General features: G+C 48.5%; 3 protein-coding genes across 5 annotated transcripts in view; 2 read left to right on the top strand and 1 right to left on the bottom strand.

The window, feature by feature from the left end:
• The window catches only part of LOC111945910 (uncharacterized), a 120,080-nt gene that overhangs the window by 3,221 nt on the left and 91,187 nt on the right, over positions 1–25,672 (top strand). For both annotated transcript variants that reach the window (XM_086866559.1, XM_086866561.1), the window contains exon 2: positions 6,480–6,655. The gene's annotated coding sequence lies outside the window, so the exon portion shown is untranslated. The remainder of the gene's footprint in view (positions 1–6,479; positions 6,656–25,672) is intronic.
• Positions 5,948–23,999, bottom strand: LOC111945224 (uncharacterized). 2 transcript variants are annotated; one of them, XM_086866543.1, is made up of 13 exons: positions 23,657–23,999; positions 23,252–23,289; positions 22,679–22,810; positions 19,665–19,799; positions 19,051–19,392; positions 18,515–18,604; positions 17,944–18,115; positions 16,394–16,457; positions 15,324–15,372; positions 14,438–14,550; positions 12,819–13,015; positions 11,334–11,471; positions 5,948–9,479 (listed from the first exon to the last, which is right to left on the bottom strand). In XM_086866543.1, the coding sequence occupies exons 1-11, from the start codon at positions 23,931–23,933 to the stop codon at positions 13,012–13,014; spliced, it is 1,416 nt and encodes a 471-aa protein (XP_086722669.1). In that variant the 5' UTR covers positions 23,934–23,999; the 3' UTR covers positions 5,948–9,479; positions 11,334–11,471; positions 12,819–13,011. The 2 variants fall into 2 exon arrangements, with proteins under 2 accessions (XP_086722669.1, XP_086722671.1); XM_086866545.1 differs by lacking the exon at positions 19,665–19,799.
• Positions 6,516–7,621, top strand: LOC147648675 (uncharacterized). The gene has a single exon (XM_086866579.1). It carries the CDS (start codon positions 6,516–6,518, stop codon positions 7,254–7,256), a length of 741 nt encoding a protein of 246 aa, XP_086722705.1. The 3' UTR covers positions 7,257–7,621.

Raw genomic sequence — 25,672 nt, forward strand, 5'->3', positions numbered from 1 at the left:
ATCTTTTCTTTAATGACCTTTGCTATCTTTTCAGAACACCATCCATAATTCCCTAATCCCCCATACCAGCCTAGTTTTGGTTCATACTTTCCTCCATTTTCATGACAATCCCATGTAGATGAATACTTTGGCTTCACAGCATTTTCAAACACTGTCTTATTTGGGTACTCGTGATGTATTTGCAATACACAGCTCACATTTTCATTTTTCTTCTTTTGTATTTCAGGGAGTTTTGATGTTATAATTCTTCAATTTATTTGGTCTCCTGCTGCCTTTGGTATTGGCAGGCAGGCAGTTATTTTGCTGGTGTTTTGCATGTTGGCCAAATCTTGAATTAATCTAATAATCCCATTTTCTGCCTGAATAGTATTAGAGACTTTTATCACTTGTGTTTCTGGCTGCACCCCCACATCCCTCTTCATTATAAAATGAAGAGTTGTCAGCTGATCCTTTTGCATTTCACATCCCAAGGTAACATTGATTCCTACTGATGGCACTAAAGGCCATGAAATAATCACCATTACAGTCACTAGCAACCTAGACATTTGAAACAATCAAACCCGCTTTATCTGCAGCTTTGTTGGCCCTACAGTTTGTGCAGTCCACAGTGCAGGGGAAACCTTCACTCTGGTGTAATGTATGCAGGGATCCAGTCCAGCTCCTTTGACTGCTGTCAAGGTAGTTAACAGTACCTGATAGGGTCCATTCCACCTTTCTTTTAATGGTTCTTCCTTCCAGCTTTTACCGTACACTTCATCTCCCGGGGGGATGTCATGAACTGGATTCTCAAGAGTCAGCGGCCTGTTCCACACAAGGGTGCTCCGAAGTCGAGCTCGAGCTTTTCCAAGAGACAGAACATAATTCTACACCTCTTGCTTCCCTGTAACAAGTACATTTGGATTAGGTTCAGGGGATTCATATGGTTTCCCATCCAATATCTCATAAGGACTGACTGACATCCCGCTTCTAGGCTTTATCCGAATCCTCAGCAGTGCTATTGGTAAAGCTTGTGGCTGCTGCAATTTAGCCTCTTGGCATCTTTTGCTGATTTGCCTCTTCAGTGTCTGATTCATCCTCTCTACCTGTCCACTGGATTGGGGTCTCCATGGTGTATGGAGATGCCAAGCTATTCCCAGTAACCTACTCACCTCCCTCACTACTGTGGCTGTGAAATGTGGGCCCCTATCTGATGATATTCCTAGAGGCACCCCAAATCTTGGAATGATTTCTTGCAGTAACCACTTGACTGTCTCCTTTGCTTGATTTGTGTGACAGGGAAGAGCTTCTGGCCATCCTGAAAATGTGTCAACCCCTACCAATAGATATTTGTATCCTTGAGTTCTTGGTAATTCTACAAAATCTACTTGCCAATAATCTCCTGGTTCTACTCCTATCCAAATTCTTCCTAATTGTGCCTGTCATCTAGCCACTGGATTGTTCTTTAAGCAAATTTCACATTTTGACATTACTGATTTTGCCATTGTTAACATCTGTACTGAAGTTAAATTTTGTTTTAACAATTTCACCAATGCCTTTGCACCCCAATGACATTTGTTATGTTTAATTTGCAGAACTTCTCTCATTATCAAAGGGGATACCACTACTTGTCCCTGTGTAGTCACATACCACTCTTCTGAATTCTTTTGTGCATTCAGTGAGCGTCCAAATTTCTCATCTTTTATTGAATAGTTTATATTTTGGTTCTGGGCGTAAACTGAATTGAGATACATTTAAAAACGAATGTATCAATGCCATTGCAGTTTGCACTTCTTGAGCAGCTTGTCGGGCTGTCCAGTCTGCTTTCCGATTTCCCTCATGAAATTTGGAGCTTCCTGATTGGTGAGTGTTACAGTGCACGATTGCTGCTTGCTCAGGCTTTTGTACTGCTTTTATTAATTGCAGGACTGCATCTTGATGTTTAATGTGTGTGCATTGAGAAGACAGCAGTCCTCTTTCTTTCCCCAGTGCCCCATGTACATGCACCACTCCAAAAGCATGTTTTGAATCAGTCCAGATATTTACTTTGTTCCCTTCACTCATCTCTAATGCCCTGGTTAAAGCAACCAGTTCTGCTTGTTGGGCAGATGTGTTTGCTGGTAAGGAACAAAGCTGAATTCAAAAGGTTAGTTGTCTTTAGTGGGACATCATCCTGCTAGGTTAGGATTACCTGGAATTTCGTCATTCTGCTTGGAGATAGCCAATGGCTCCCCTTTTGTTGTAAAACAGTGGTCACCGTGTGTGGCACATAGACATCTATGTGTCTACCCATCGTGAGTTTCCTGGCTTCTTGGATCAGCATCACAGTGGCTGCAACTGCCCGCAGGCATGAAGGCCATCCAGCACTCACCACGTTGTCAAGTTGTTTGGAAAAGCAGCCTACCGGCCTGTTCCAGCTTCCCAAATGTTGGGTCAGCCCTCCCAGTGCTGGGTGTGATCTTTTGTGCACAAACAGCTGAAAATCTTTGGATAGATCAGGCAATCCTAACACCTGACGTGTTGTCAATGCCTCCTTCAGTTTGAGGAAGGCTTCCTTCTGTGGTTTGCCCCAGGTAAGCGGTTGTGTCTTCTGGGCTTCGTAGAGGGGCTCTGCAATTAGTCCATAGTCCATGATCCATAGGCACCATCCATCCGTCATCCGGCCATCCCGAGGAAAACTCACAGCTCATGCAGGTTCTGGGGTTCTGGAATAGCACAAAGAGCTTGAATACGGTTAGTACCCAGCTTACGTTGCCATTGTGAGATTTCACACCCCAGGTAAGTCACAGTCTGTTGGGCAATTTGTGCCTTTCCTTTAGACACCTTATATCCTCCCATTCCTAGTTGATTTAAAATTTCAATTGTTGCCTTTATGCAGGTTGTTTTCTGTAGCTGTCAGTATATCACCAACATACTGTAACAGCAGGTATTGTTCTCTTGGTACTTGCCCGTTTTTGGTCCAAATCTCCAGCTCCTTCGCCAGCTGGCTTCCAAATAGGGTTGGACTGTTCTTGTATTCTTGTGGGAGTCGTCTCCAGGTGAGCTGGATTTTCCTTCCATTGTCTGGATTTTCCCATTCAAAGGCAAATAGTTTCCTACTTTTTTTGTCAAGGCGTATGCAGAAAAAGGCATCTTTTAAATTAATTACAGTAAACCATTTCTATTTCTCTTTTATGGATGTTAACAATGTGTAGGGATTAGCTACCACTGGGTAAATATCTTTAGTTATTCCATTTATTGTTCTCAAATCCTGTACTGGTCTGTGCTCACCGTTTGGTTTCTTCCCTGGAAATATTGGTGTATTAAATTCTGATTCACGTTCTTCTAAAAGTTGGTACTTCAAAAATTATTCAATAATCTTTACTATTCCTTGCTGTGTTTCTGGCTTTATGGGATACTGTTTAACCTAGACAGCTTTTGTCCCTTCTTTGCATTCTACGTGTCCCGGTTGTGCCAACTTAGATTTTCCTGGTATGTCTGTTTCCCATACAGAGGGAATTACTGCATCCTCTACTTCCCGAGGGATAGCAGGGACTGGTTTTTCTTTTATCATTAAGATTTGTCCTGTCTTTGATTCAGGTATTTTCATTAAAAGCTCCCCGTTTTCAAAAGTTATCACTGCATCAAGTTTTTCTGATAAATCTCATCCTGAAAGTGGAATTGGACACTCAGGCATATCTAAAATTCATGTGTTAACACTTTGTTTCCGAAGCACAAATCCAGGGGTTGCAGGAATGGTCGATTCTCCTCTGTCCCTGTGGCTCCAACTATTGTTGCTGTTTTGTCTGCAGTTTGTCTTTTTAGATCATTTAGCACAGAATATGTAGCCCCCGTATCCACCAGAAATTTTACTTCTTTATCTCCCAATTGTATAGTTACTAAAGGTTCTTGTGTTGGTTTTTGTTCTGATTCTAGTCAGCTGCTGTACTCCCCCAGCACCATTAATTTGGAAGCATCTTGATTCTGATTGAACTGATTGCCCTGGTTAAACCAATTTGAGCATTCATTTTTCCAGTGCCCCTCCTGTCTACAAGAAGCACATTGATTTAACCCCAATCTTGGCAAAACCCATCCCCCTCGTCCTCTGCCAAGTCCGCCCCTTCCCAGTCCACGATCACCTCTGCCGCATCCTCTGAAACCTGGATTCTCTCTTCCTTGGACCACTGCCAAAAGATTTTGCTGCTGCTTTTTACTAGCTTCCTTTTCCCTGTTATTGTATATTTTCCAAGCCACTTCAAGTAATTGATTCAAATTCCTTGAATCTTCTCCTTCTAACTTCTGCAGTTTTCTCCTAATATCATCCTGCGACTGCCCAAGAAAAATGAACGCCAGCTGAACATTCGCTTGTCCTGTTTCTAGTTGAAGATCTGTATACGTTCTTGCTGCCTCTTTAAGCCTTTCCAAAAATGCAGCAGGGGATTCTTTCTTTTCCTGTCTTATCTCATACAATTTAGACCAATTCATAGGCTTAGGTACAGCATTCCAAACCGCTGTCTGGAGCCACTCTTGATCTCTCTTCAGGCTCCGCATGTCCCCAAAGGCATTGGGATCCCACCCTGGATCCTCGGTTGGAAAGTTCTCATCTAAAGTCGCCGTCAGCACCCCAGTTCTGAGATCTTCTCTCACCTTCTCCTCGGCTGCTCTAAGCACCATCTCTTTCTCAGTAGAGTCCATTAAATTCTCCAATATTACTTGTATATCATCCCAATCTGGATTCTGAGTTTTCATGATCATTTTTACCACCCCTGCTACTTTATCAGGATTTTCTCTCTAAGTTCCAGCTGATTGTTTCCAAATTATCAAGTCTGCGGGTGGAAAAGGAATTTTCACAAACACCGGCCCTTCTACTCCTTGTCTCAAGGGGGCAATCACAGTCCGCCTTTGTCTGCCCAAATCTTTTCCCGTTCTACCCAGAACCAGAGCAAGCTGTGACCGAGTCCGATGGGATACCGGTGTCGCTGATTTATTATCATCACCCCTGCTACTGCTATCTTCCTCCCCAGCATTTTTCACATTTCCTTGTATCACGGTTAGATTTGGATCATCTCCCAGAGAAGAAGGATCAGGTGAAGGCAGTAGAGGGGGATAAAGTGGGCAAGGTGAAGTGGGATTAGGCGAGATAGGGTTAGGTGAAATAGGATTGGGTGAAGTGCAGGCAGACAAAACAAAATCGGGTTCTTTTGGTTCTGCTGAAACCACTTGTAAATCAACATCCATCTCTTTCCCCTGACACAAACTTTCTTTTAATGACAGGTGCTCTAAACAACTTTTTCCTTTTACACAAACCTCACATTTATCACTCACACGTGCCTTAAGTTGCATCAATCCACACTCAGCCTGCCATTCTGGCTTGTCTCACAAATAGAAAAACAAATCAATGTATGGAACTTCATCCCACTTTCCCTCTGGCTTACAGAACAACATCAACTGTAAAATGGTGTTCTACTGCAAAGATCCATTTCTCGGCCACTTTTCCCCACTGTCCAGGTCATATCCTGGCCACCGTGTATTACAATAATCAATCAACTTTACGTAAATCTTGCCCAAAGTTTCCCTGTTTGCAATGTGCTAATAAGCACCCCAAAGGAGAAGTAGGCGGTATAGGGGCAGTGCCACCTCAAATCCCTTTAAGCTTCTCCATGTTACAGTTACAATACACCACACACCACTGCTGCCCAACCTGCAGCGCTGTTGCACTTGTCTGACAGACGGCGCCTGGGCAATACCAGGAATTCCTCCAGCCCAACCGTGCGAAGCTTTGGCTGCGTCTTATTGGCAGGCACCAGAGCAGACCGAAAAGCACCTCACCTCTCTCAGAGGGACGTTGTGAGCGGCGGCGACGGTCGCGGCCGGATGGGCTCCCCAAGAATCCCTCGGTGCCGGCTGGAGCGTGATCAGGTCGTGAGCTTGCTCAGCAGCACTCACAGGGTCACCAAAATGTTAGCGTTCAGGAACACACATAATCACAGACTGATTATATGCAGGTGCTTTATTGAAGTGTGTGGGAACTGGGGGTATCAGCAACCCAAATCTACCTCCATCGTCTTTGTCCAAAGTGCACATGTTTATAGAATTTCAGCTGTAGCAGTCATCATTGTAACAACCTTATCAATATTGCTTCATTAATAAATCTTAATTAACTTTATCTGTATTGCTTCTTGAGAGTTAGCTCATCCTTGTACAAACATGTCCGAGTCTTATCTCTGGGTGGGTATCTTGGAGACCCCAAGTACCAGTTCCCATTACGATAAACATTTCAGCTTGCTAGACCATCCCTAATTCCAAGCATTCTTGTGGCCTACCTCTACAAGATTTTAAGAAACATTTTCAGAAACATTTAACCCCTTAGTAACATCTTGATGTTTGGAGGATGTTTGTGCTGAATCTTGGTGTCCTGGAAGTTCTTCCAGACACAAGATGGCCAATGACTTCCTGAGATGAACTTGGGCAAGGAGGAATCCCCACCCCAAGACACTCTTCTCTTGTTTTTTTCCCCAAACCAGGATTTTTCATTCCCAAACCAGGGAATCCCAGGCCAGATGGAGGAGGAGGAAAGCCCCAGAGTTCCCACACAAGGAGGGTCTGCAAACCCAGCCCAGGGAGCTGCGAGGAGGAAAGATCCCCCCCTGCGCCAGGAGGGTGGCAATAGATCCAGCCAGAGCTCGGAGCTGGGGGAGAAGCCTCATGGAAGGGAGAAGCCCTACAAGTGCTTGGAATGTGGGAAGGGCTTCAGAAAGAGCTCCCACCTGCTCCGGCACCAGGTCATTCACACTGGGGAAAAGCCCTACGAGTGTGGGGAATGTGGGAAGAGCTTCAACCACGGCTCCAGCCTCATGCGGCACCAAGTGATTCACACTGGGGAAAAGCCCTACAAGTGTGGGGAATGTGGGAAGAGCTTCAGTGACCACTCCAACCTGGTGCATCACCAGAGGAGTCACACAGGGGAACAGCCCTACACCTGCTTGGAATGTGGGAAGAGCTTTGGATGGAGCTCTGACCTGAGGAATCACCAGCTCATCCACACGGGGGAGAAGCCCTACGAGTGTCCCGAGTGTGGGAAGAGGTTTCAGCGCAGCTCCACTCTCATCAGACATGAGCGGATTCACACAGACGAGAGGCCCTTCCGCTGCCCCGACTGTGGGAAGAGCTTCAACCGCAACTCCACCCTTACTGCCCACCGGCGCATCCACACTGGGGAGAGGCCCTACGAGTGTCCCCAGTGTGGGAAGAGCTTCTCACGGAGCTCTAACTTGACCCAACACCAACGGAGGCACCAGTAAGGGAAGCCCTGCGAGTGCCCCGAGTGCGGGAAGAGCTTTGTGCGCTGCTCCAGCTCCATCCCCCATGGGAGGATGGGCGTTGGATGATCCCCAGTGACCCCCGTTGGGCAGAGCCCTGGTGATCCATGGTTGTCGCCCTGAAAACTCAGTTTCTGAGCTTGATAATATAGTTTTCTAAGGACTTTCCCAGGACAGTAACTGTAAACATAGATATGTGTACATTCTTTCTGTTACATGTCTTGTGGTGGGCATTTCTCATGGCCAGTGCAGTGAGAAAGTGTTATCCTGACCATCCAATCCCTGGCCGTGGTCAAAAGCCTATAAATCCTGGGAGGAAAAATAAACTGTCTCTTCTTGTCACCACACTTCAATTTGTGTCTGTGTGATCTATTCATCTTCAGCAGCAACATGTGGTCCTGGTGATCCATGGTCCTGGTGATCCATGTTGGGAAGACACCTGGCTGGGAGGTTCCACATCTTCCTGGCTCCTCACGGCACCTGGGTGAGCACCGGAGTAGGAACATCCATTCGGACACAGACCAACAATGGGAATTCCTTGGGGGGGAGTGGATTTGTTGACTTTCAATCCCAGAAAACTATTTGTTAGAAGTAACGGAATTCACAAGCCCTATTTGTTACACTTCAGCATCTTCCCATCACCTCTCCTTCCATTTCTTGGAATACAACACAAACTTACAGTCAGTAAGTTCTGCAAGTGCTCTTGCTGCGTGAGGCCACATTGTGTCTTTCATTCAGCAATTCATGAAGAGAACACAAATTGTCTACTGAGACCCTTCTGCTCCCTTGCAAATCACTACTCAAGAACAAGCCTCAGGCACATGCCCATAGTCCCTCTCTGCCAGCAGCTCCGAGCTGCATTGCACAGTGCTTGCTGTGCCCCAGAGAGCACCAAGCAGGCTGGCCTGGTGCCCCTGAATATTTCTGCAAAACCCTCTGCATTTCACACCTTTGCTGTGGCTCAGTGCAGAGCTCCAGGATTGCAGGCGCTTGGTCCCAGAGCTGTGTGAGGCACTGGCTCGTGCAGATGTGCCCTGACTTGCTGTCACTGCCTCACGCTGGCCTCAGTTCCCCTGGCAGAAATGCCGTGCCTGAAGGACACTGCCCTGTGCTGGAGCCTGCGGAGCAGCCCAGCTCCCTCCCCCTGTGCCCAGAGTGCTGCACACACTGCTGACCATTGCCAGGAGTTCCAGGGCAGGCGGCAGAAGAGCAGCAATGGTCAGGCAGGGCAGCAGCCCTGGGCTGCTCTTTGCCTTTCTCTCCTCCTGTGCAGACTCCAGACAGCCCATGGCACCAATGTGTGCTGTGCCCAGCACGGCGCCGCTTCCCCTCAGGAGCAGCCAGCTGCCAGCTTGGCTCTGAGAGCGGAGGATTTGCCTGGTGCCAGCAAGAGGCAGCCAGGGCCAGGCTGCTGCCTCTTGCAGCTCCAAGGGCCTCCTTCCAGCCTGCCTGTGCCGAGGCTCAGGCTTCTCCGGGCTCTGCCAGGGCTCTGCTGGGGCTCCAGCCTGGCCAAGGCCGGGCCCGCTCTCACCTCACAGGCGCTGACAGCTCTGCACCACAGGAGACCTTGCACAGCACCCTCACTGCTCTTTCTGCTTTCTCTCTTCAGCCAGACTCTCCTCCAGCCAAAGAGATTTCTCTTAGGGATACAAATCCAAGTGGCAGGAACCCAAATACTCTCGAGTCACATCTGCACAGCCTGCATCTGCACAGGATGTTTGCGTTGCACCGCTCCTCCTTTGGTTTTTCCTGCAAATGCCATTGCTGTTTCTGCCTCAAATAGAAATGCCACAGCATTCTGGCAAAACTTGGCCAGTTGGCCATATTCCAAAGGCAGTGTGGTCTGGAGAGGATGAATGAAGAGGAGCCTTCCCCACTTTGAAACCGTACCAAAGAAGCCATCAATGTCACTTTCCACCTCTAAGAAAAAACTGACAATTCAGAAGGAAATGTTGAGCTTTCTCACAGGGTCAGAAGGAGAGAAACGTTCCAAAGGTTCTGAAACAAATGTTTCAGAAACTTTACTTACAATCCTACTCTACAATCCTACACTACAATCCTATACTACAATCCTACTCTAAGTTGGTCATGGAGAAAACAGTTCTAAATTGATTGGCGCATTCCTGCCTCCTCCTTCCACTTCTTCACTGCAAGGATGAGTGGTGCCAGGCTGGACCCAGGCATGGCCGATGCTATAAACTGATGCTGCAGAAAGGAAAAGAAAACAACAAGAAAGCATGATTTTCCAAGCGAAGAGCTTCAAAGGCAGGGGAATACTTTTTAAAAGAAACAGGGATTGAGTCAGAGTAGGTCAGGAGCATGGGGCAAGAGTGGCACAGGTTGCCCCAAGAGCTGGTAGGTGGCCCACCCCTGGAAATATCTGAGGTGTGAGTATCCTGATCCCTTGAAAGATGTCCCTGCTCATTGCAGGACACAGACTAGATGACCTTTCCATGTCCCTGTGTGTTAGTTTGAGATGAATTGACATTTAGGGAAGGAAGTAAGAAACCCCGCACGGAAGTGATTTCTTTGAGAGAAGCTGCTGGGAGCGTCCCCTGTGCCTGAGACAGGCCAAAGGCTGGCTAGTTCTGAGAACTGACAACATTTTGTACCATTTAGAAATGAGATGTGCCCCTGTGATGATGCACATTTTGAAAACCACCAGCCCGGGAACTGGCCCTCTTTGCTTCCGGAGCCCGAAGGTAACGGAGCTCTGGTGAGGCCGGCCCTGCTCGCCCACGGCCTGTGCTCCTGGGGGAGGCCGGGCCAGAGCCCAGCGGCTCCCGGGCGGGGGATGGAGGCTGCGGGACCCCGGCCCCAGGCTGGGCCAGGCCACGGCTGCTGACATCTTGCCCACACTAAACCCTCTCCCCGGCTTGCAGCGACGGCTCCAGGCCGAGCCTTCCCTCCCAGCAGCTCCCGGGCAGAGAGAGGGGCCCAGCACAGCCTGAAATCCAACACCGTGGCTGCCATGACCTGGGTGAGATTGAACCCTTTCACTGCACAGGTGAGACCTGCAATCCTCAATCTTCTCTCTAGAGTGACAAATAAAGAGAGAAAAAAAGTGACGTAGAAAGACAACATGAAAGCACCAAAGTCAGTAAAAGAAGGTGTCAAGCCTCAGATGGAAGGAGGATGAGGAGATGCTGAATGGGCTGAAATATTCTTTTGGTAGGGCCACGGAGATGGAGAAGGATATACTGAAATATCTCCTTTAATTAATGAGAAAAGTAGAAGTGTTCAAACTGTAGATGTGAGCAGAGGCATCCTTTTGCTTAAGCCAAGCAGATGTTGGAGTAGCTCTGATCCCATGAGAAGCTTGAACAGAGAGAGAGAGATGAGAGTGATGAAGACCCTTTGGCCCCCAGGGAGAGAAGAAGAAAACCTTTGTTCCCAGAGATGATCCATGAGATAGATGATGAGAAGCTTTGCCTTTGAAGAACTCATCCTTAAAATAGTACCCCATGGACACACCTCTAAGAGGGCTGTGGAAATGGGAGGAGTATCATGGTGCAGAATTTTGGCCCAGGCAGCTGCTATTTGTGGAAATGAAAAGCCACGAGAAAAGTGTTTATTGTAGAGAAGTCTCCAAGGCATTGCAAGAGAAAAGTCCTCTCCCTGTAAGAACTGATGAAAGACTATTGTATAGTTGGTACTGACTTAATATTCCAGGTTCTGTCTCTACATGGTCAGTTCAGAAAGGAAAAAGTTGGGTAGGGAGAGGAAAGGTGTTCTGGAGGTTTTACTCTGATGTTTTTTATTCTTGTGGGCCTGATAATAAAATTTGTTATTCCTTTGAAGTTTGAAACCTATTTTGCCCTTCTCCTAATCCATAGCTCCCAGCAAGAAATGAGTAAGTGCCCTGGTGATTTTAGCCAGCGCTAAAACCCAGCACTCCCTGCCAGCCCAGCCCAGTCTAGGATTCCTCCCCGTTGTCAGCTGAACAGCACCAAGGTTGGAAGTGAGGAGGATGGGGGCTCATCTGATGCCTTGGATTTCAGTGGAGGAGGAGCCCATCCCTGGGACACTGTTTCACCTGCAGCCCTTTTGGCATTTTACCTGCAGCAGCTCCTTGGCAGACCAGCACTGCGCCTCGCCTTTCTGCAGGCAGCAGCTCAGGAAGTCACGCAGCAAAGGCGAGAATTGGTTGGGCTGCTGCAGCTGTGGGGTCCCTTCTGTGGCTATGTGGAATTTAGCCTGGAGAAAAAGGAAACACAAGGCTCCACCTGCTTCTTTCCCATCTGGAACTGCTCTCCCAGAGCCCATTGTTCCAGCTCCACTCTGCAGTGGCAGTTTTTGCCCTGGCAGAGAGGCAGACATGACTTTCCTGTAGCATTTGGATGATGACTTTCCTGTATCATGAAAAAACCCAAGCCCCAAAGCCACAGCTTTGCCAACATCCAGCAGATCTTGCCTTGGCAGCTGATTTCATTGCCTGCTCTAGTTAGTGGCAACTACATCAGCAAATACATGTTTCCTTCTCGGAGGATTCCCAGCAGCTTGGCAGCCTTTTTGGAAGAGGGATTTTGCTATTCTAACTAACTCTACTATTTCCAAGGATTCTTATATGAAAAGAATCTCTGCAGTACTTGTTGGTCCCTTAAGCACAGCTGCCATAAAACAAAACTCATCCAGCTTTTTGTCCTGTTCTTGAAAATGATGGTAATTGGAAGGAAAGAAAGGAAATGCAGCAGGTGTTCCTCAGGGAAGGAAACAAACCTTTGGAATCTCATTTTCAACACAGACACATTAAGATGCCTCCACAAATGTATTGGGTTGAAAATGCCTGTTTGGGCACACAGGAGCCACCTGCAGCTCTGTCTCTCAGCACTCTGAAAATTTCAGGTTTCCTTATGTGGCAAAAGGAAAATATTCATGGTGAAATCAGAAGTGTCATCCCTGTGGTAACCCTGTGCTCGTTGGATTCTCAAGTCAATGCATTAACGCTGTGCCCATCCCAGAAAGTGCCAGGAAACAAACAGGAGGTTTTGGCAGGCTCTCCCCGTCACCAGGCTCCAGCTTGGTGATATGGAGAAGGTGGCTTGGGTTATGAAAGAAGGTGGTCACTGAGTGTCTTAGCAGCACTGCACAAGAAGCAGAAGAGACTCTGGCTTTACAGCCTCATCTCCAGGTTTCAGGTAAGTTTCCCTGTGAGAAGAATGGGGCTGCACTTCTCTCAAAAGCACTGTTTTAGAAACTTGGTTTGGTTTGAGTTTCTTTGCTTCATTTCTGGAAAGATAACAGCAGCTCTGAGACGCTTGTTTCCTATTCTTGGGGCCATCTACACAGCCAAAAGGGCTGGAACAACTTCTAAGGCAAAGCAAAATGCTGCCTGAGGATGGAGATGGTTTGGGCGAGGTAAGGCTTGAGTTCCCCCAGTGCTGCAACCAAAGCTCCAGCAGATGCTGATGTGCTGCAGGGACATTTGTAGAAGGGGCCTTGGTGGAAGTACTTCCAGCAGATGGCCATGGGATTTTGTGCAGTGAGCAGAGAACACGGGACAGGTGAGAAAGACAGCGGGATCAGAGAGTATTTGCTCCTTACCGATCGAGCAGTGAAACTGTCATAAGGAGTTTTTTGTTCAGCCATTTCAATTGCCACAATTCCAAAAGACCACACGCCCACTTTGGGGCCATATGGTTGACGCTTCACCACTTCAGGTGCCATCCACCAAGGAGTCCCGGTCACCGAGCACCGCTGATTTTGCTCAGGGGTGAGCTGAGCAGAAAGGCCAAAATCAGCTGAGGAGAAAGCAAAATACTCTTTTAATTTTCATACTGTCAATTAGAAAACCAAGGCAAAGAATTCCCCAGTAGAAGTTTGAGAATGTGCAGTTGAATTTCCTGGACAACAGACCCTACTCTGTTTCCTTGGGGCTTTAGCCAAGGAAATATGGCATTGGCTACTTAAAACATCTCCACATTTTTTACACTTCCTCCAGCAGTGCCTTTTGTTCTCCTGAAGGTTTAGATTGCAGCTCCCTCCCTCTGGAAGGAACACACACAGACACACACAGAGCAATAGCACTCTTGGCTGCTTGTGGTTCCTTGTCATAGCTGTGTGCACACTGCAACTGTGCCTTCAGCCCACAGCAGGGGGGACCCCTGCACTGCCAGCAGCAGCATTTTTGGGGAGCTGGCAGTCACTACACCTTTGCTTCAGAGACAAGGAATGTCATGCAGACAGGCAAAAGTTTAGCTAGGCAAGGTGGAGAAGTGCAAATGCCAATGCAAGAGACAGAGCTAGAATACAAGAGCAGGGCATAAGAGTACAGGATGTGAGTCCAGTGAGTGTAGGGGCACTGGCAGACAGTTCCCTTGAGATGCTCTTGCTTGCCCATAGCCGAGCAGCAGCACAGAAACCAAGCTTGGCCCATGAAATCCCTCCCGTTCTGAGCCCCTGTTTCCCAGACAATGCAGCTCAAGGCCTTGGAAGCACAGATGGGATCCCTGACCTCCCGACTGACAGCTGCAATCTCTCCTTCAGACATTTGAGTCTCATCGATGAGATCTCTCAGAGTGCCTCCGTCCATGTACTCCATCACCAGCCAGAGTTCCTCATGCACAAGGTAGCCAAAAAAAGGAAACAAGGCCATGCAGGTGAACATGCACGGCTAGGTTGGTTTTTGCTTGAGTCTTGTTTCTGGGTCCCTTGGAGACAAGGGCAGAAGAAAAGGAATAGACATTGCCTCTAGGCTGTGCAGTGTTTGCAGTCTGTGCTGTCTCAAGGAGAAAGGCAGTTTAGGAAGAGCCCAGATAAAAAACCTGTCATGCATTGCATTTCTGGAAATAAGCACCTAGTCTTCCTGGCATGCACAGCAATGGAAAAGAGGGGCAACAATGCAAGGGCAATCCTCTCTTGGATGGTTCATCAGCATTTAAGAAACTTGAAAACCTCAGTCCCAAAGAACTGTGGAGGCAATGAACTTAGAAGGTATTGAATTCTTAAGATAGGGCTGATGCAGGTTTTTGAACCATTTTCAGTCTGCATTTGCCAGGGTGGATTCATGCAGACAAAATGCAGTCTCTTCCCATCCATTGGAGATAAGTAGAGAAATAATCATTAACAGCTCTATTTCCTGCCACTGACCAAAGTGGGTTTTTAAGCTCTCATGCCTGTAGTATGTAAACAAACATTCAAGGGTTAGGACCGTGACCACTCACCTGGCTAAGTAATTCACGATCCTGGGACTCCTATTGCTCTCCATGATCCTGATTTCATTCATGGTTAGTATCTTCCTACTCACTCCTTGCACATTTATTTTCTTTATGGCCACCTCAAAGGACATTGAAAGGAGTAACTTGAGAAAATTGGTAGCATGAGACCACAACACACATGGAGCAAGTGATTTTGGAATGGCACAGCCAAGCTGTGCCAAAGTGCCTTGTGATTAGACCTGGTCATTGGAGTAATTAGGGAGTGACATTCCAACAGCCCATTTCTCTGCTCCCTTGGGGGCCAGTTACAGGACACATGGCCACTGGCAATTTGCCTTGTCCACTTGGTAACAAAGGTGTATCAGCGATCACCCACCAAGCTCTGACCACTCTCTGCTGCTCTGCTTGGATTCAAAAGAAGGAATGGGTGCCTTGGTTCTCTGTGGATACATCCTGGGCTATGGGTAGGGCTCAGGGCTTTTAGGAACATCTTGCAGATCTCTCCCTACGTGTGGCTCCCAAGTGCAGCACTGCATGTGGCTGAGGAACTACCAGGAGCATGGAGATGTATTTGCTGGCAGCCAGAAATGAGAATTCAGGACTCTGAAGCTGTAGCCCCAAAAAGCAGTGAGGTGCTCTAAGACACCACCTTTGTTTTAGCAATTGAGAGCGTGTGGGCGCGTCCTTCTCTGAAAGGAACCGCTGCCCTCCTTGTCTTCCTACGGGCAGCTGAGGAGGACAAAGCCTGTTCCAAGTGCAATTTGCAGGCTGGCACCAGTCTGTGCTTCTTGTGCCTTTTCAGCACAGCTCTCCTCAAAGCTCCAGCCACAGCTGTCAGCAGTGGGGAAAGGCCTGGAGAGCAGCAGAGGCTGCAGGGGCTGTTGACATTTACCTCTCCTCCTGTGGCAGTGTCAAGTGCTCTGGAAAGCTCTCCAAAACCCCTAGAAACAAAACAGCAGCAAAGAAAGGAGAAGCCATTTAGATCTTGTACTGAAAGCCAGTCCAGACATGAAGAGACCCTCCCTTTGCCCCCCGAAGTAATCCACATTAGCTCTGTCGAATGGAGGGGTCAGGGAGGTCCTTCGAGACCAAGAAAAGGCCAAAAAGGTGCTGCTTCTTCCTCCGGGTAACGGAGGATGTTTATTCTGGCTGGATTCCAGAGGAGAGAAGAGACTGGGTTTCTCCTTCCCAAACTTTTTCAAACCTCGGGAGAGGGGCGGGGAAACATATAATACCAACCAGTGGGATAACATTTCAGGGACAGGGAGGGGAGGGGAAAGACACGTCACAGAGAAACAAAGTAACTCATAGAAATATGCACCACCACACACACAGGAGAGCTCTGCTGTAAATGCCTAAAAGCTGCAGGTTGCAGGAGGGGTCTGCCAGAAGGCAGATGATGCATTTTCCCCTCAAGTGCCTGGGCACTGGGCCTGTTCCTGAAGCCTTGGGATTTACTGCCTCAGTTCCAAAAGGCAGCTTATTCCTTCATCTCGGGTGTCAGCTTCTAAACTGTGCAATTCTAATCCTGAGCATGGAGTATTTCCTTTAGCAAACTCTTGGAGAGAAATGTTCCTGAGAACTGTTATCTGACAGCTCTCATCGGGGGTAGGTTGTGCTTTCAGGCAAGCAAGATCCTTCTCCTTTCATTAGTGTGGCCACATGATTTGGAGACATCCAAAAATGCTGAGGAAATGAATCCTGAGCTGTCCCACACTTGAGAGACAAGCAGATTTTCCAGGTTCTGTTCCTTGCTGCAGGCAAGACCTTGGCAGCATGGAGATGTCTTTGACAATGCCTTCTGAGCACACTTGACAAATTCTGGCCAGTACTGAGAGATGGGGCAGACTAAGCCTGCTGTCTAAACATGTGGACAACCTGTCTGACTTCCCACTTGATGGATATTCCCCCAGTGAAACACCTGGCCCATGGCTGTGTAGAAGTGACTGTGGTTGGACTCACCCACTGCCAAGACTTTCCAGTTCAATGTATTTTGTGATGGGATTTTCCTTGTTCACCATTCTCCCTGAGGGAAACAAAATGCAAGATGCTCACTTTCAGGCAGAGATCCGAACTTGCAGGAGATGCCAAAGGCAGCCCCGCTGTCTGGGGCTCGGAACCCTCTGTGGTCAGCTGGGCAGCAAGCACAGCAGCAACAAGACAGGCAGTTGTGCAGTACAAATGGGCAGCAGAGAGACTGATTTTGTCCAGTCCTTGGAAGGAAATGAAGCGCAGAGAGCACAGCAGGGCACAGCACAAGGCTGGCAAAGGCCAAGCATGAGCACTGACAAGCAATGGCAAGAAGACACAGCCAGCCTGAGCCCCTGACAAGCTGTGGCCCCTGTTCAGGACACACCAGCATTGCCTTGGAGATCAGACACACCCAGGTGCAGATCAAGGCCCTTTTGTGTCCCAGCAGGTGAAGGTAGACACCAAATCAGCTGGGATCTTTTCTCAGCCCCACCAGGTCTTTTCTGAGAGCACAGCACTGGCAGCTGTTATGGGCAAGAAGCAGATTAAATGGGTTGTGCTGCAGAATCACAAAGGGCTTGATGTGTTTTCCCAGAGACTGATCTGAGCAGGGCTTGGGCCAATAGGTAGAATTCTAAGGGTCATGGGAATGGCTGGGAATCAGGTATGAAAAAGTGCCATGGATCTGAGGAATACACAGCACAGGGGCTGCAGGCTTGCTCCTGAGAAATGCCTGCAGTGCTGTTTTATCTGATCACACCACGTGGATGTGTCTCTTGGACACATCTTTATAAAAATAAAACTAGGATATTAATTACAGATTGTTATACAAGTATCTGTTTCTTCATTGTGGGCCCAATGAAAACATCTCTTGCTCTCTGTTTCTGCTGTCATCTCATGTTCTTTCAAATGAGTCCTCACTGACTCCTTTGACAAAAATACAGCATTCTCATAAAAACCTTGTAGATGTAGTAGAGGCAATAAGATCAGTCATAAAAATGACACCAGTAAGACACATGGGGCAGAACAGCTGTTTCAGGATGGAGAAAAAGAAAACTCTACCAAAAAAACCACCAAAACCAAAAATCTATAAAAAAACCCAAACTGAAAACAGAACCACAGCAAATAGACAAAGCCCCAAACCAAATCAGTTTCTGTGAGGTATTTTGGTTCTGACGACTGGTGGGAAGTCTGGAGTCTAATGAGAATTTAGGAATTAAATATTCTGTTCAGTTTGGCCACTAGCACACAGGACTTGCATAGATCATTTGCTGGGCCACAGCCTTCTGCTGATCCAAGAACAATTCCTGCTGCTGCCTTTAGTGGCAAGGGAATGCCAGGCAAAGCTGAGCCAGTCCAAGCTGCCCTCAGAGGCAGCAGGAACAGCCAGAGCGCTCTCTCGCTGCCTCAGAGCACAGCAGTTCCTGTGGGGAGTCCTAAATGTCTCTGGGACACCAAAGTGAGGAGGATCATTTGCTACAGCTCTGCTGGCACATGCACACAATACACTGTCCCTCAGACAAGAAATACACCAGACGTACTCAGTTGCTCCAGGAAGTCTCCCTGGCTCTCCTGGAGCTGAGCAGCAGATGTGTCACTGCTGGAAATGGACAAACTGCCCGGGCTCCACTGCTCAGCTTGGGGAACAAAGGCTCCTTTAGATGCTGCTGCTGCTGCTGCTGCAGCAGATTGAATGGAAGAGCCTGTGTAGATCTGCGAGAAGAAAGGAGTTTGTGTCAGAAAGCTGGCTGGCAGAGATTACCCCGAGTTCCCTTTTCAAATGCAAGCCCTTAGGAAGTTGCTGTTAGCCACATGCAAAGCTCATCAACTGGATTTTTTGGATGCCTGCTTCTGAAACCAAATGGTTAAAACCCAAGGTTGGTTTTAATCAAGTTGATGGCCAGTTTCATATTCCATTTTCCTGGATTTTCTGAAGGATGACTGCAACAATGACCACTCCATTTCCTCCCAAGGATCCCTTTCCCCCTCCAAGGGCTGCAGACACATTTGCAGCTCCTTGTTCTAATGTTGGAGCTCCTCCCCCTCAGTCCTCTTTTCCTGCACCATCTTCAGAAGGTGCTCAGCCTGCAGCACTTGTGCTTGGGACAGTACCTGTGCCTGCCGCCGACCTTGGGGCTCTTCATCAGCAGGCATTTGCTGGAAGCCTTCGCAGGCTGCCAGGTGAGATATCAACACGTCCACCTCAAGTCAAAGAGAACAAAGCAGTCAGAGACCACAGCTTGTCCCTGTGTGCCAAGGCTCATTGACTGTGAGCAAAGGGAAAGAGCAGGACAGCAGCAGATTCACCAAGGGATACAGACAGCTTGCAGCTTGTATTCCAAATCTGTCTGGGGGACTGTGTTCACTTGCAAAAAGCCCTGAAGAAACAAGGAGAGCAGGAGCAGGCCAGCAGGAATCCCTTGAGACGAGTGCTGGCAAAAGGGGCAAATGACTGGTGCCACTGTCCAGGGCAGCAGCTGAGATTGAGCACAGCAGGAAATGTCCTTCCAAGCAGCTGGGATAGACACTACAGCAGGATGGCACTGAGAGGCATCAGCCCAGCCCCCTGCTGCTCTGCAGAGGAAAGGCAAGAAGGGCAGAAAGCACCAGACTGCAGTGACTGCTGTGCCTATCGCTCTTTCACTCACTCGATTTTCTAGAGCCTCTTGCTGCTGAGCGAGGAGATCTAATTTCTCTTGGATGATTTTACTTTCTTCCTCCAGCCTCTTCTCCCTTGCCCTGATCCTAGCCTCAGTTTCCTGCAGCTGTGCCAGAAGCTCCTCCTCGGAGGCCTGTGAAGAACCAGAGAGAGGAATTTCTGTGAGAGGAGTGTCTGCCACTCTTTCACTCACCTGATTTTGTTGATTTCCTCTCTGCCAATGGAGATTCATCTCCTTTTCAATGCTTCTGTCTTCCTCAGGCCTCCTCTTCACTGCCATGATGGCCCTCTGAGCTTCGGGCAGCTCTGCCTGGGGCTCTGCCTTGATGTTCTGTACACACAAATGGAGAGCAAGTGCCTGGGAGCTGCCATCAGGCTCAGCTTCTTCCTCAGTTTCAGCCTCAAAATCACACTCATTCAGTCACTTCTTTCTGCTTCCCTACCCACCTCTGCTTCCACTGTAACCTCCTGTCCCGCTGCTGATCTCTGCAGAGGCTCTTTGCTTTCAGGGCCTCTGGCACTCGTGGCCTGCTCAGTCCCAAGAGCTGCGTTTTATGCCCCTCTTCCTGCCCTTCACTCTGTCCCCTGCTGAGTCAGGCTTACCTGGCCATTCTCCAGTGGCTCTTCCACCTGCTGCCCCAGCTGCTCTTCCTGCTCTTGGGCTGGGAACAGCTCTCCCTCAGTCTGGCACGGCCTCCCTGAGAAAACAATCTGCTCCTGCTCTTTCTCTGGATGGACCTGCAGAGAAAGCAAGAGAAGATGGGCTTCAACTTCTCATCCAACATTTGTGGGCCAAGACTCAAAGGCTGATGGGCTCCCACGTTCCCAAAGCTCTGTGCTGCTGCTCTTCTGCCTTGTTCTCTGCCCATGGGGAAGCACAGATTCCAAAGTGACCCTGGCAGTGCAATCAGGGCCCATCTGGCACTGAATCTCCAACAGACTCTTGGGCAGCTGGCAGGAAATGTGGGGCATTTCTCAAGGGCCTCCTTCCCCTTCTGCTGTGTCCTGCTTGTCCTTCCATAGTGACTGACAGCCAGCCCTGTCCCACAGCTCCATCCTGGCTCTGCAGGGGCTTCCTGGGTGAGCTCAGCCCTTGGGAGAGACACTGCTGGAGTTCATGTTCTTTTCAGGCCTGCCCTGCCACTCTTGCCCTTCTGACATCTACACTCTTGTTAGAAATCCTGCTCATTCAGGAGACAAGGATGTGTGCAATTTGATCCTCTGCTGCAGGTCAGAGAGCCTCTATGGCCACCTCAGGATATGGAAGAGGACCAAGGTGTTTCTCCTCCCTCTTTTGTCAGCTGAGAATTCTGAGTGCCAGTGACGGAGATCCTCAAAAGGCCCCGTCAACAAATTAATTGACACACCCCTAGGGATGCCAATGAAGGAAGCCATGGGTCATGTAATGCATGTATGACCAAAGTCACCAAAAACCACCTAAACCATGGAATTGTCCCACTTCACTAGGACAGGCAGAAATTTATAGGTTAAACCGGGAGTGTCAGGACAGAAGAGGCAGGAGGAGGAAAACAGCTCTAAGGAGAAAGAACAACCATCTCTAAAGGGGGAAACATCTCTGCCTGCTGAGGATCAGTCAACAGAACATGTCTCTTCTCTTCTCCTGAAAGGGATGCCTTTAGGTGAGCTTTGCACCCCCAATTGCTTTGGAGAAGAGCCGGGAAGAATCAATTATGTAAAAGTTACATGGATAGATAGATGGATAGATGAACAGACAGACCAATAGACAGACAGATAGCTAGATCTCACTATTATAAACTCTCTCAGTATACTTTCTGTCACTACACACATCAACCCTTGGTAGCCAGTTCCCTGATCAGCAGCAATGCTGAACTCGCTCTCCTGTTGCTCCAATAAACCACACTCTTGGGGAATCTGGAGCGTGTCAGTCCTTATGGAATGTGATCAGAGCCAGAGCCCTGCACTGGGAACTGCACTCTTTGTGTATCTGTGCTCAGACAAGTTCTTCTCTTGGTCTCAAACACAGTGACGGTGCTGGCATTGAATCAGAAATGAATCCCAGCTCCTCCCAGCCTCTCTGATCTCTGGAGGACCAGCTTGCAATGCAAGGGCATTGATTTCCTGCTCAATTCCCAAACACAACACATCCTGATCCCTTGGGCTTCCAAAAAGACACGGACACTGTTAACCTGAAAATGATGTGCAAGCCCTGCTGTCTGGCCTGTCACCAGAACAGCTCCTTCTGCACCAACATCCCTGCCCCAAACTACGTGTTCTCATGCAAAAATACTGCATCTTCCAGAACTTCCACCTTGAAAACTAAAAGTCTATCACAATCTCAACCCGTGCTGGAAAAGGACAGGAAATCTGGAGCAAAAAGTGTCTTTGGTTACTGGAGAAAGAGAAAAGAAACAGGTTTTCTCCTCTTAGCAGACCAACAATCCAACAAAGATAAGGTGAAAATGTCACCTCCTCCAGTGTCAAAAGTACTTGGATGCAGGGAGGGGATGTTTGTCAGGGAAAAAGCCCTTGTGGCGAGCAAGGTCATGTAGGGATTTATGGAAGTCTGCCTGCTGGTCCCTCATCAGCCTGCCTTTCTCCAGGCTAAAGCTCCCTCAGCACCTCCTCATTGCACTTGTCCTCCACAGCCTTCCCCAGTGCCCTTCTCCTTCTCTGGACATGCTCCAGCCCCTCAATGACTTTCTGATCAGAGGGACCCAGAACTGGACACAGCACTGGCGCTGTGGACACAGCAGTGCCCAGCACAGGGGGATGGTCACTGCCCTGCTCCTGCTGCCCCACTATTGCTGACACAGGCCAGCAGGCCCTTAGCCTTCTTGGCCACCTGAGCCAACCCAGCCTGGCTCAGCTTCAGCTGCTGTTGAGCGGCACCCCTGGCTGCTTTGGTCCCAGGCAGCTGCCCAGGCACCCAGTTGCACATTTGACTTAAAATACTGCAGCTATCATTTCCAGATGCCTTTCCTCTTCTTAGCAACACAAAACAGCACTCAAGGACTTGCAGCTCTGCCCCCACACTAGGCTCCAATGCAGTTTCCAAAGCTGCAGACTTCACCACAAAACGTATCAAGAGAAACTGGCCACTTGTGGATTTTGCCTCAGAAGAAGGGTTCAGAACTACACAGTTTGTTTCTTTGGCCACACAGGACAAGAATGGCTGGCCACAGCTTCATGGACAACACAATCATCTCCTTGCAGCTTATCAAAAGCCAAAAGACAGGTGGCCTAAAAGACTCTGCAGAAGTGAAGAATTACTCAAGAAAACTGCAGAACACTTCTCCAGGTCATCCAGAGGTTTCCAAAAAGGGACAGCAAACAAAGCAAGCCCTGTGAGCCCCAGAAATGCCGTGTGAGCCCTTGGCCATGGCTTGGCAGAAGCCAAGAGACAGAGCTTCCCTGAGCCAAGCAGCCAGCTGCTCACCCGCAGGCAGCAGCGCTTTGGGGCCTCAGCACGACGGCTCAAAGCCCAATTTCCAGCTGCCACGGGATGGGGGAATGGCTGGGTGCTGGCAGGACTCCAGCACTCAGCATCCTCAGCCAGCAACAGCAAGTGCTGGCTGCTCAGAAACTTGCAGCTCTGCCTTGCACTAAAGACAGCAGCACCCAGCACTGGCACTTACTGTCTGGGCATGGTCAGGCTGGGCTGTGACCACAGCTGGAGGCTCGTGCTCCTTTTGCTCATTTTGCTCCTCTTTGGCCTCTTCTCCAGGAGCAGAGGGAGCCACAGCAGAGTCTGCTCTTGCTTCTGGGCTCTGTGGACAGATGGTGGAGTTAGGGACAGGCAGCTCCCTATCATTTAGAACCTTATTTCTCTTCAGCTCGATTTCTACAACCAGCTCTACCAAGCACAAACCATCAGCTTTGATAGCAATGGGATTCTAAGTCTCTCCAACTAAATTAAAATGGGTTAATTCAGCCAGGCAGAAAATAGCTCTGAATTAGAGTTCACCCTGGCTACTATCAGCAAGTAACGTTCTCTCTACAAATCTGAGCTTTGAGTTCTTTTAAAGCTCTGCAATGGAAAATTCGGAAATAGCCAACAATGCCTTTGCTATTGTTGTTGTAAACATGGAAATGGATCTTCTTTCAGCCCACCCAGCTGGCCCTCTGCACTCTACTGCCACAGGCCAAGCTCACAGTTCCCTGCACAATTCTGAAACACCAGGAACATCAAATGTTCCTTTCTGACTCACCTCAGGTTCAGCACCTCTGAATATACATGTCAGATGACCTGCAGTGGTCAAGGAAAATGAACCAAAATCTGTGAGAAAACTGGAGAGAACCATGGCCTATTTAGAACAGCATCTGAGAAGATCTCTCAGTCTACATTTTCAAAGGTGTCCTGCTTGAGCCAGCAAAGTGAGGAAATGACAGACTCTGCTGCCACAGGCTCTCCCGTGGAGGGAACAGAAGCCCTGCAAATGCTGCCCGCAGCCCCCTGGCTACAGACACCCCGTGTTTTGCTGAAGGTGTTGACAGGAGCTTGACAGTGGCATCTTCATGGTCTTTGTGTTTCAATAGCAACCCGGTCACTAAGAAAGAGCAGGGAGACCTACAAAAGCCAGCTCAGGTTCCAGCCAGGGAAAACCTCTACTTACGTGCCAGTTTGGTCAGATAATAGCCGGAGTAGCCGATGACATAAATGGTGCAAACGGCAACAGCGAGCTGCTCCATCATTGTAGCACTGCTGTGCCAGTTTGCACACTCTGCTCCACCACAAGAACAAACAAGGCTCCTGTCAGTGTGCAGCTGCCCACTGACAAACGCCTCAAGCAGGAGGATGCTCCTGCACTGAGCAAGCCCAAGAGCTGCTCTGACCCTGAGGCCTTCCGTGCACCAAGGCAACCTTGGGATGTCCCCACGACAATGTGGCATCCATGCCCTGACATCACAAAGCCAATGCTCTGCGCTGCTCTGGGAATTGATGCAGAGCAACCCAGCCTTCCCTACAGCAAACACAAAATTGCCTGGCAGGTTCTCCTCTGTCACAAAGTGTCACAAATCCTTTGCTGGTGTAATAAAGAATTAGATGAATAAAAATTCGAAAGAAAAGGTTTAAATAAAGTATATGTAATTGTAAATGATGAAAATATGGAATGAGAAATCCTCCTCCAGGTCGAGGCAGGATTTCTCTTCCAAAGCAACAGATTGCAGCCAAGCACCCAGATAACAATCGAAAGCAGGCACATCAGCCCTGAAAGAATGGGCAGGACATGGGCCATCGAACAAACAAAAGAACGGGCCTGGACGAGATATCGCCGAGCCCGAGCATCTCCGCCCTGACCACCTGTGCTGGAGAAATGGAGAAACTAGACAAAAGAAGAGGAGCCAGCCAAGATAGCCATCGGCTCCAGGATGGGTGCCACCACTCCACCCTAATGGCCCGAACCAAAATGATATCAAAAAGACATCCTGGACCTCTTTACATATGAGGAGCCTCTGCCCAACGTCTATTGACCCTATTCTCCGGTGCCAGGAGATCTATTCTTCGAACAATTAAGAACCTCTTAGCAAAGGGTGCCTGCTTGGAATTTGGCCTCGGGACACAAACTTCCTATAAAAACCCAGGCCAAAGGACTCTCAGGTGTGGATTTGGGAGCATCTATACCTTGCGTATAGACCCTGTCCACCCAGCGCTGTGCTGCTTATTTTATTGTGGTTTTTTCTCTTTGTTCGAATTTATTATTGTTTGATAATAAATTTTCTCTTTTATATAACCCGAAATTGCCTTTGCATTTATAACAGATTGGTGCCGTGACTCGGATCGGAGAAATTGCAGGAGAATCTCGCTACCCAGGACGGGTACCCCCGCTGATTTTAGCGGCCTGGTGAGTCGAGAATCTCCGCAGCTCATTCCGACATCCGAACCAAATTTAGGCTAAGGTAAAAACCACAATAAAAAGGAAAAAGGATCCAGAGAGCTCGGGAAGGCGAGGAGCCTTCGAGAAAACCGTGGCTTGGTAGCTCGTAAAAAGTCATCTGTGCACGAAGACGCCCTCGCAAGAAAATAGCTGTAAGTATTGTGAGGTTGAGCTGGTGATTGGGCGATTGTGAGAGACGTGATCTGATCACGGAGCGAGTGCGGACTTCAAGGTCGCGGTTCCATCCTCCCGCGAGGGAATTGGCCGGCCGAGAAGGAAGCGATTCGGGGTGAGAAAGGTCTCTCTTTACACGATTGTAAAAACCTGGGACGAAGGAGGTCCTGGGGGACCGATCACAGGAGGCTGAAAGGGGAAGAGGACGTCCTGTCGAGCTCGGGAATTAGTAAACCCTTTCAGTCAACGGACCTAGGCAAAGGTCCAAGAGAGAATCGAAGTGCTGAATACAAGAGACTCCAGTACAGCTAACTGCGAGGTGAGTATTAGCAAAGACTTTGATTCATCTGGTAAAGGCGGAACGAACACAACGCAAGAAAGGTAAGATATTTTTCAATATGGGACAAAGAAAAAGTAAGATGCAGAAAAAGGGTAATGAAAAGGGTCCCTCTGAGAGAGAGAAGGGATCACTAGACATCCCACCGGAAAGTCCCTTGGGATGGATGTTAAAATATTGGGAAAATTGCCCTGAGAGAAAAAAAGAAATCTAAGGCAAAAATGATCTGGTATTGTGCCGAG

This window comes from Cyanistes caeruleus, chromosome 31 (genome assembly GCF_971803275.1).
Source record: "Cyanistes caeruleus chromosome 31, bCyaCae1.hap1.1, whole genome shotgun sequence".
Lineage (NCBI taxonomy): Eukaryota > Metazoa > Chordata > Aves > Passeriformes > Paridae > Cyanistes > Cyanistes caeruleus.

Excerpts from the sequence above, each read along its gene's own strand:
- LOC111945224 (XM_086866543.1), bottom strand. The coding sequence starts at position 23,933 with ATGCCACATTGTCGTGGGGACATCCCAAGGTTGCCTTGGTGCACGGAA. Across the intron at positions 23,290-23,656 it reads TTATCTGACCAAACTGGCAC|GTCATCTGACATGTATATTC; the intron begins GTAAGTAGAGGT and ends TGACCACTGCAG. Across the intron at positions 19,393-19,664 it reads AGCCACTGGAGAATGGCCAG|AACATCAAGGCAGAGCCCCA; the intron begins GTAAGCCTGACT and ends TTGTGTGTACAG.
- LOC147648675 (XM_086866579.1), top strand. The coding sequence starts at position 6,516 with ATGGAGGAGGAGGAAAGCCCCAGAGTTCCCACACAAGGAGGGTCTGCA.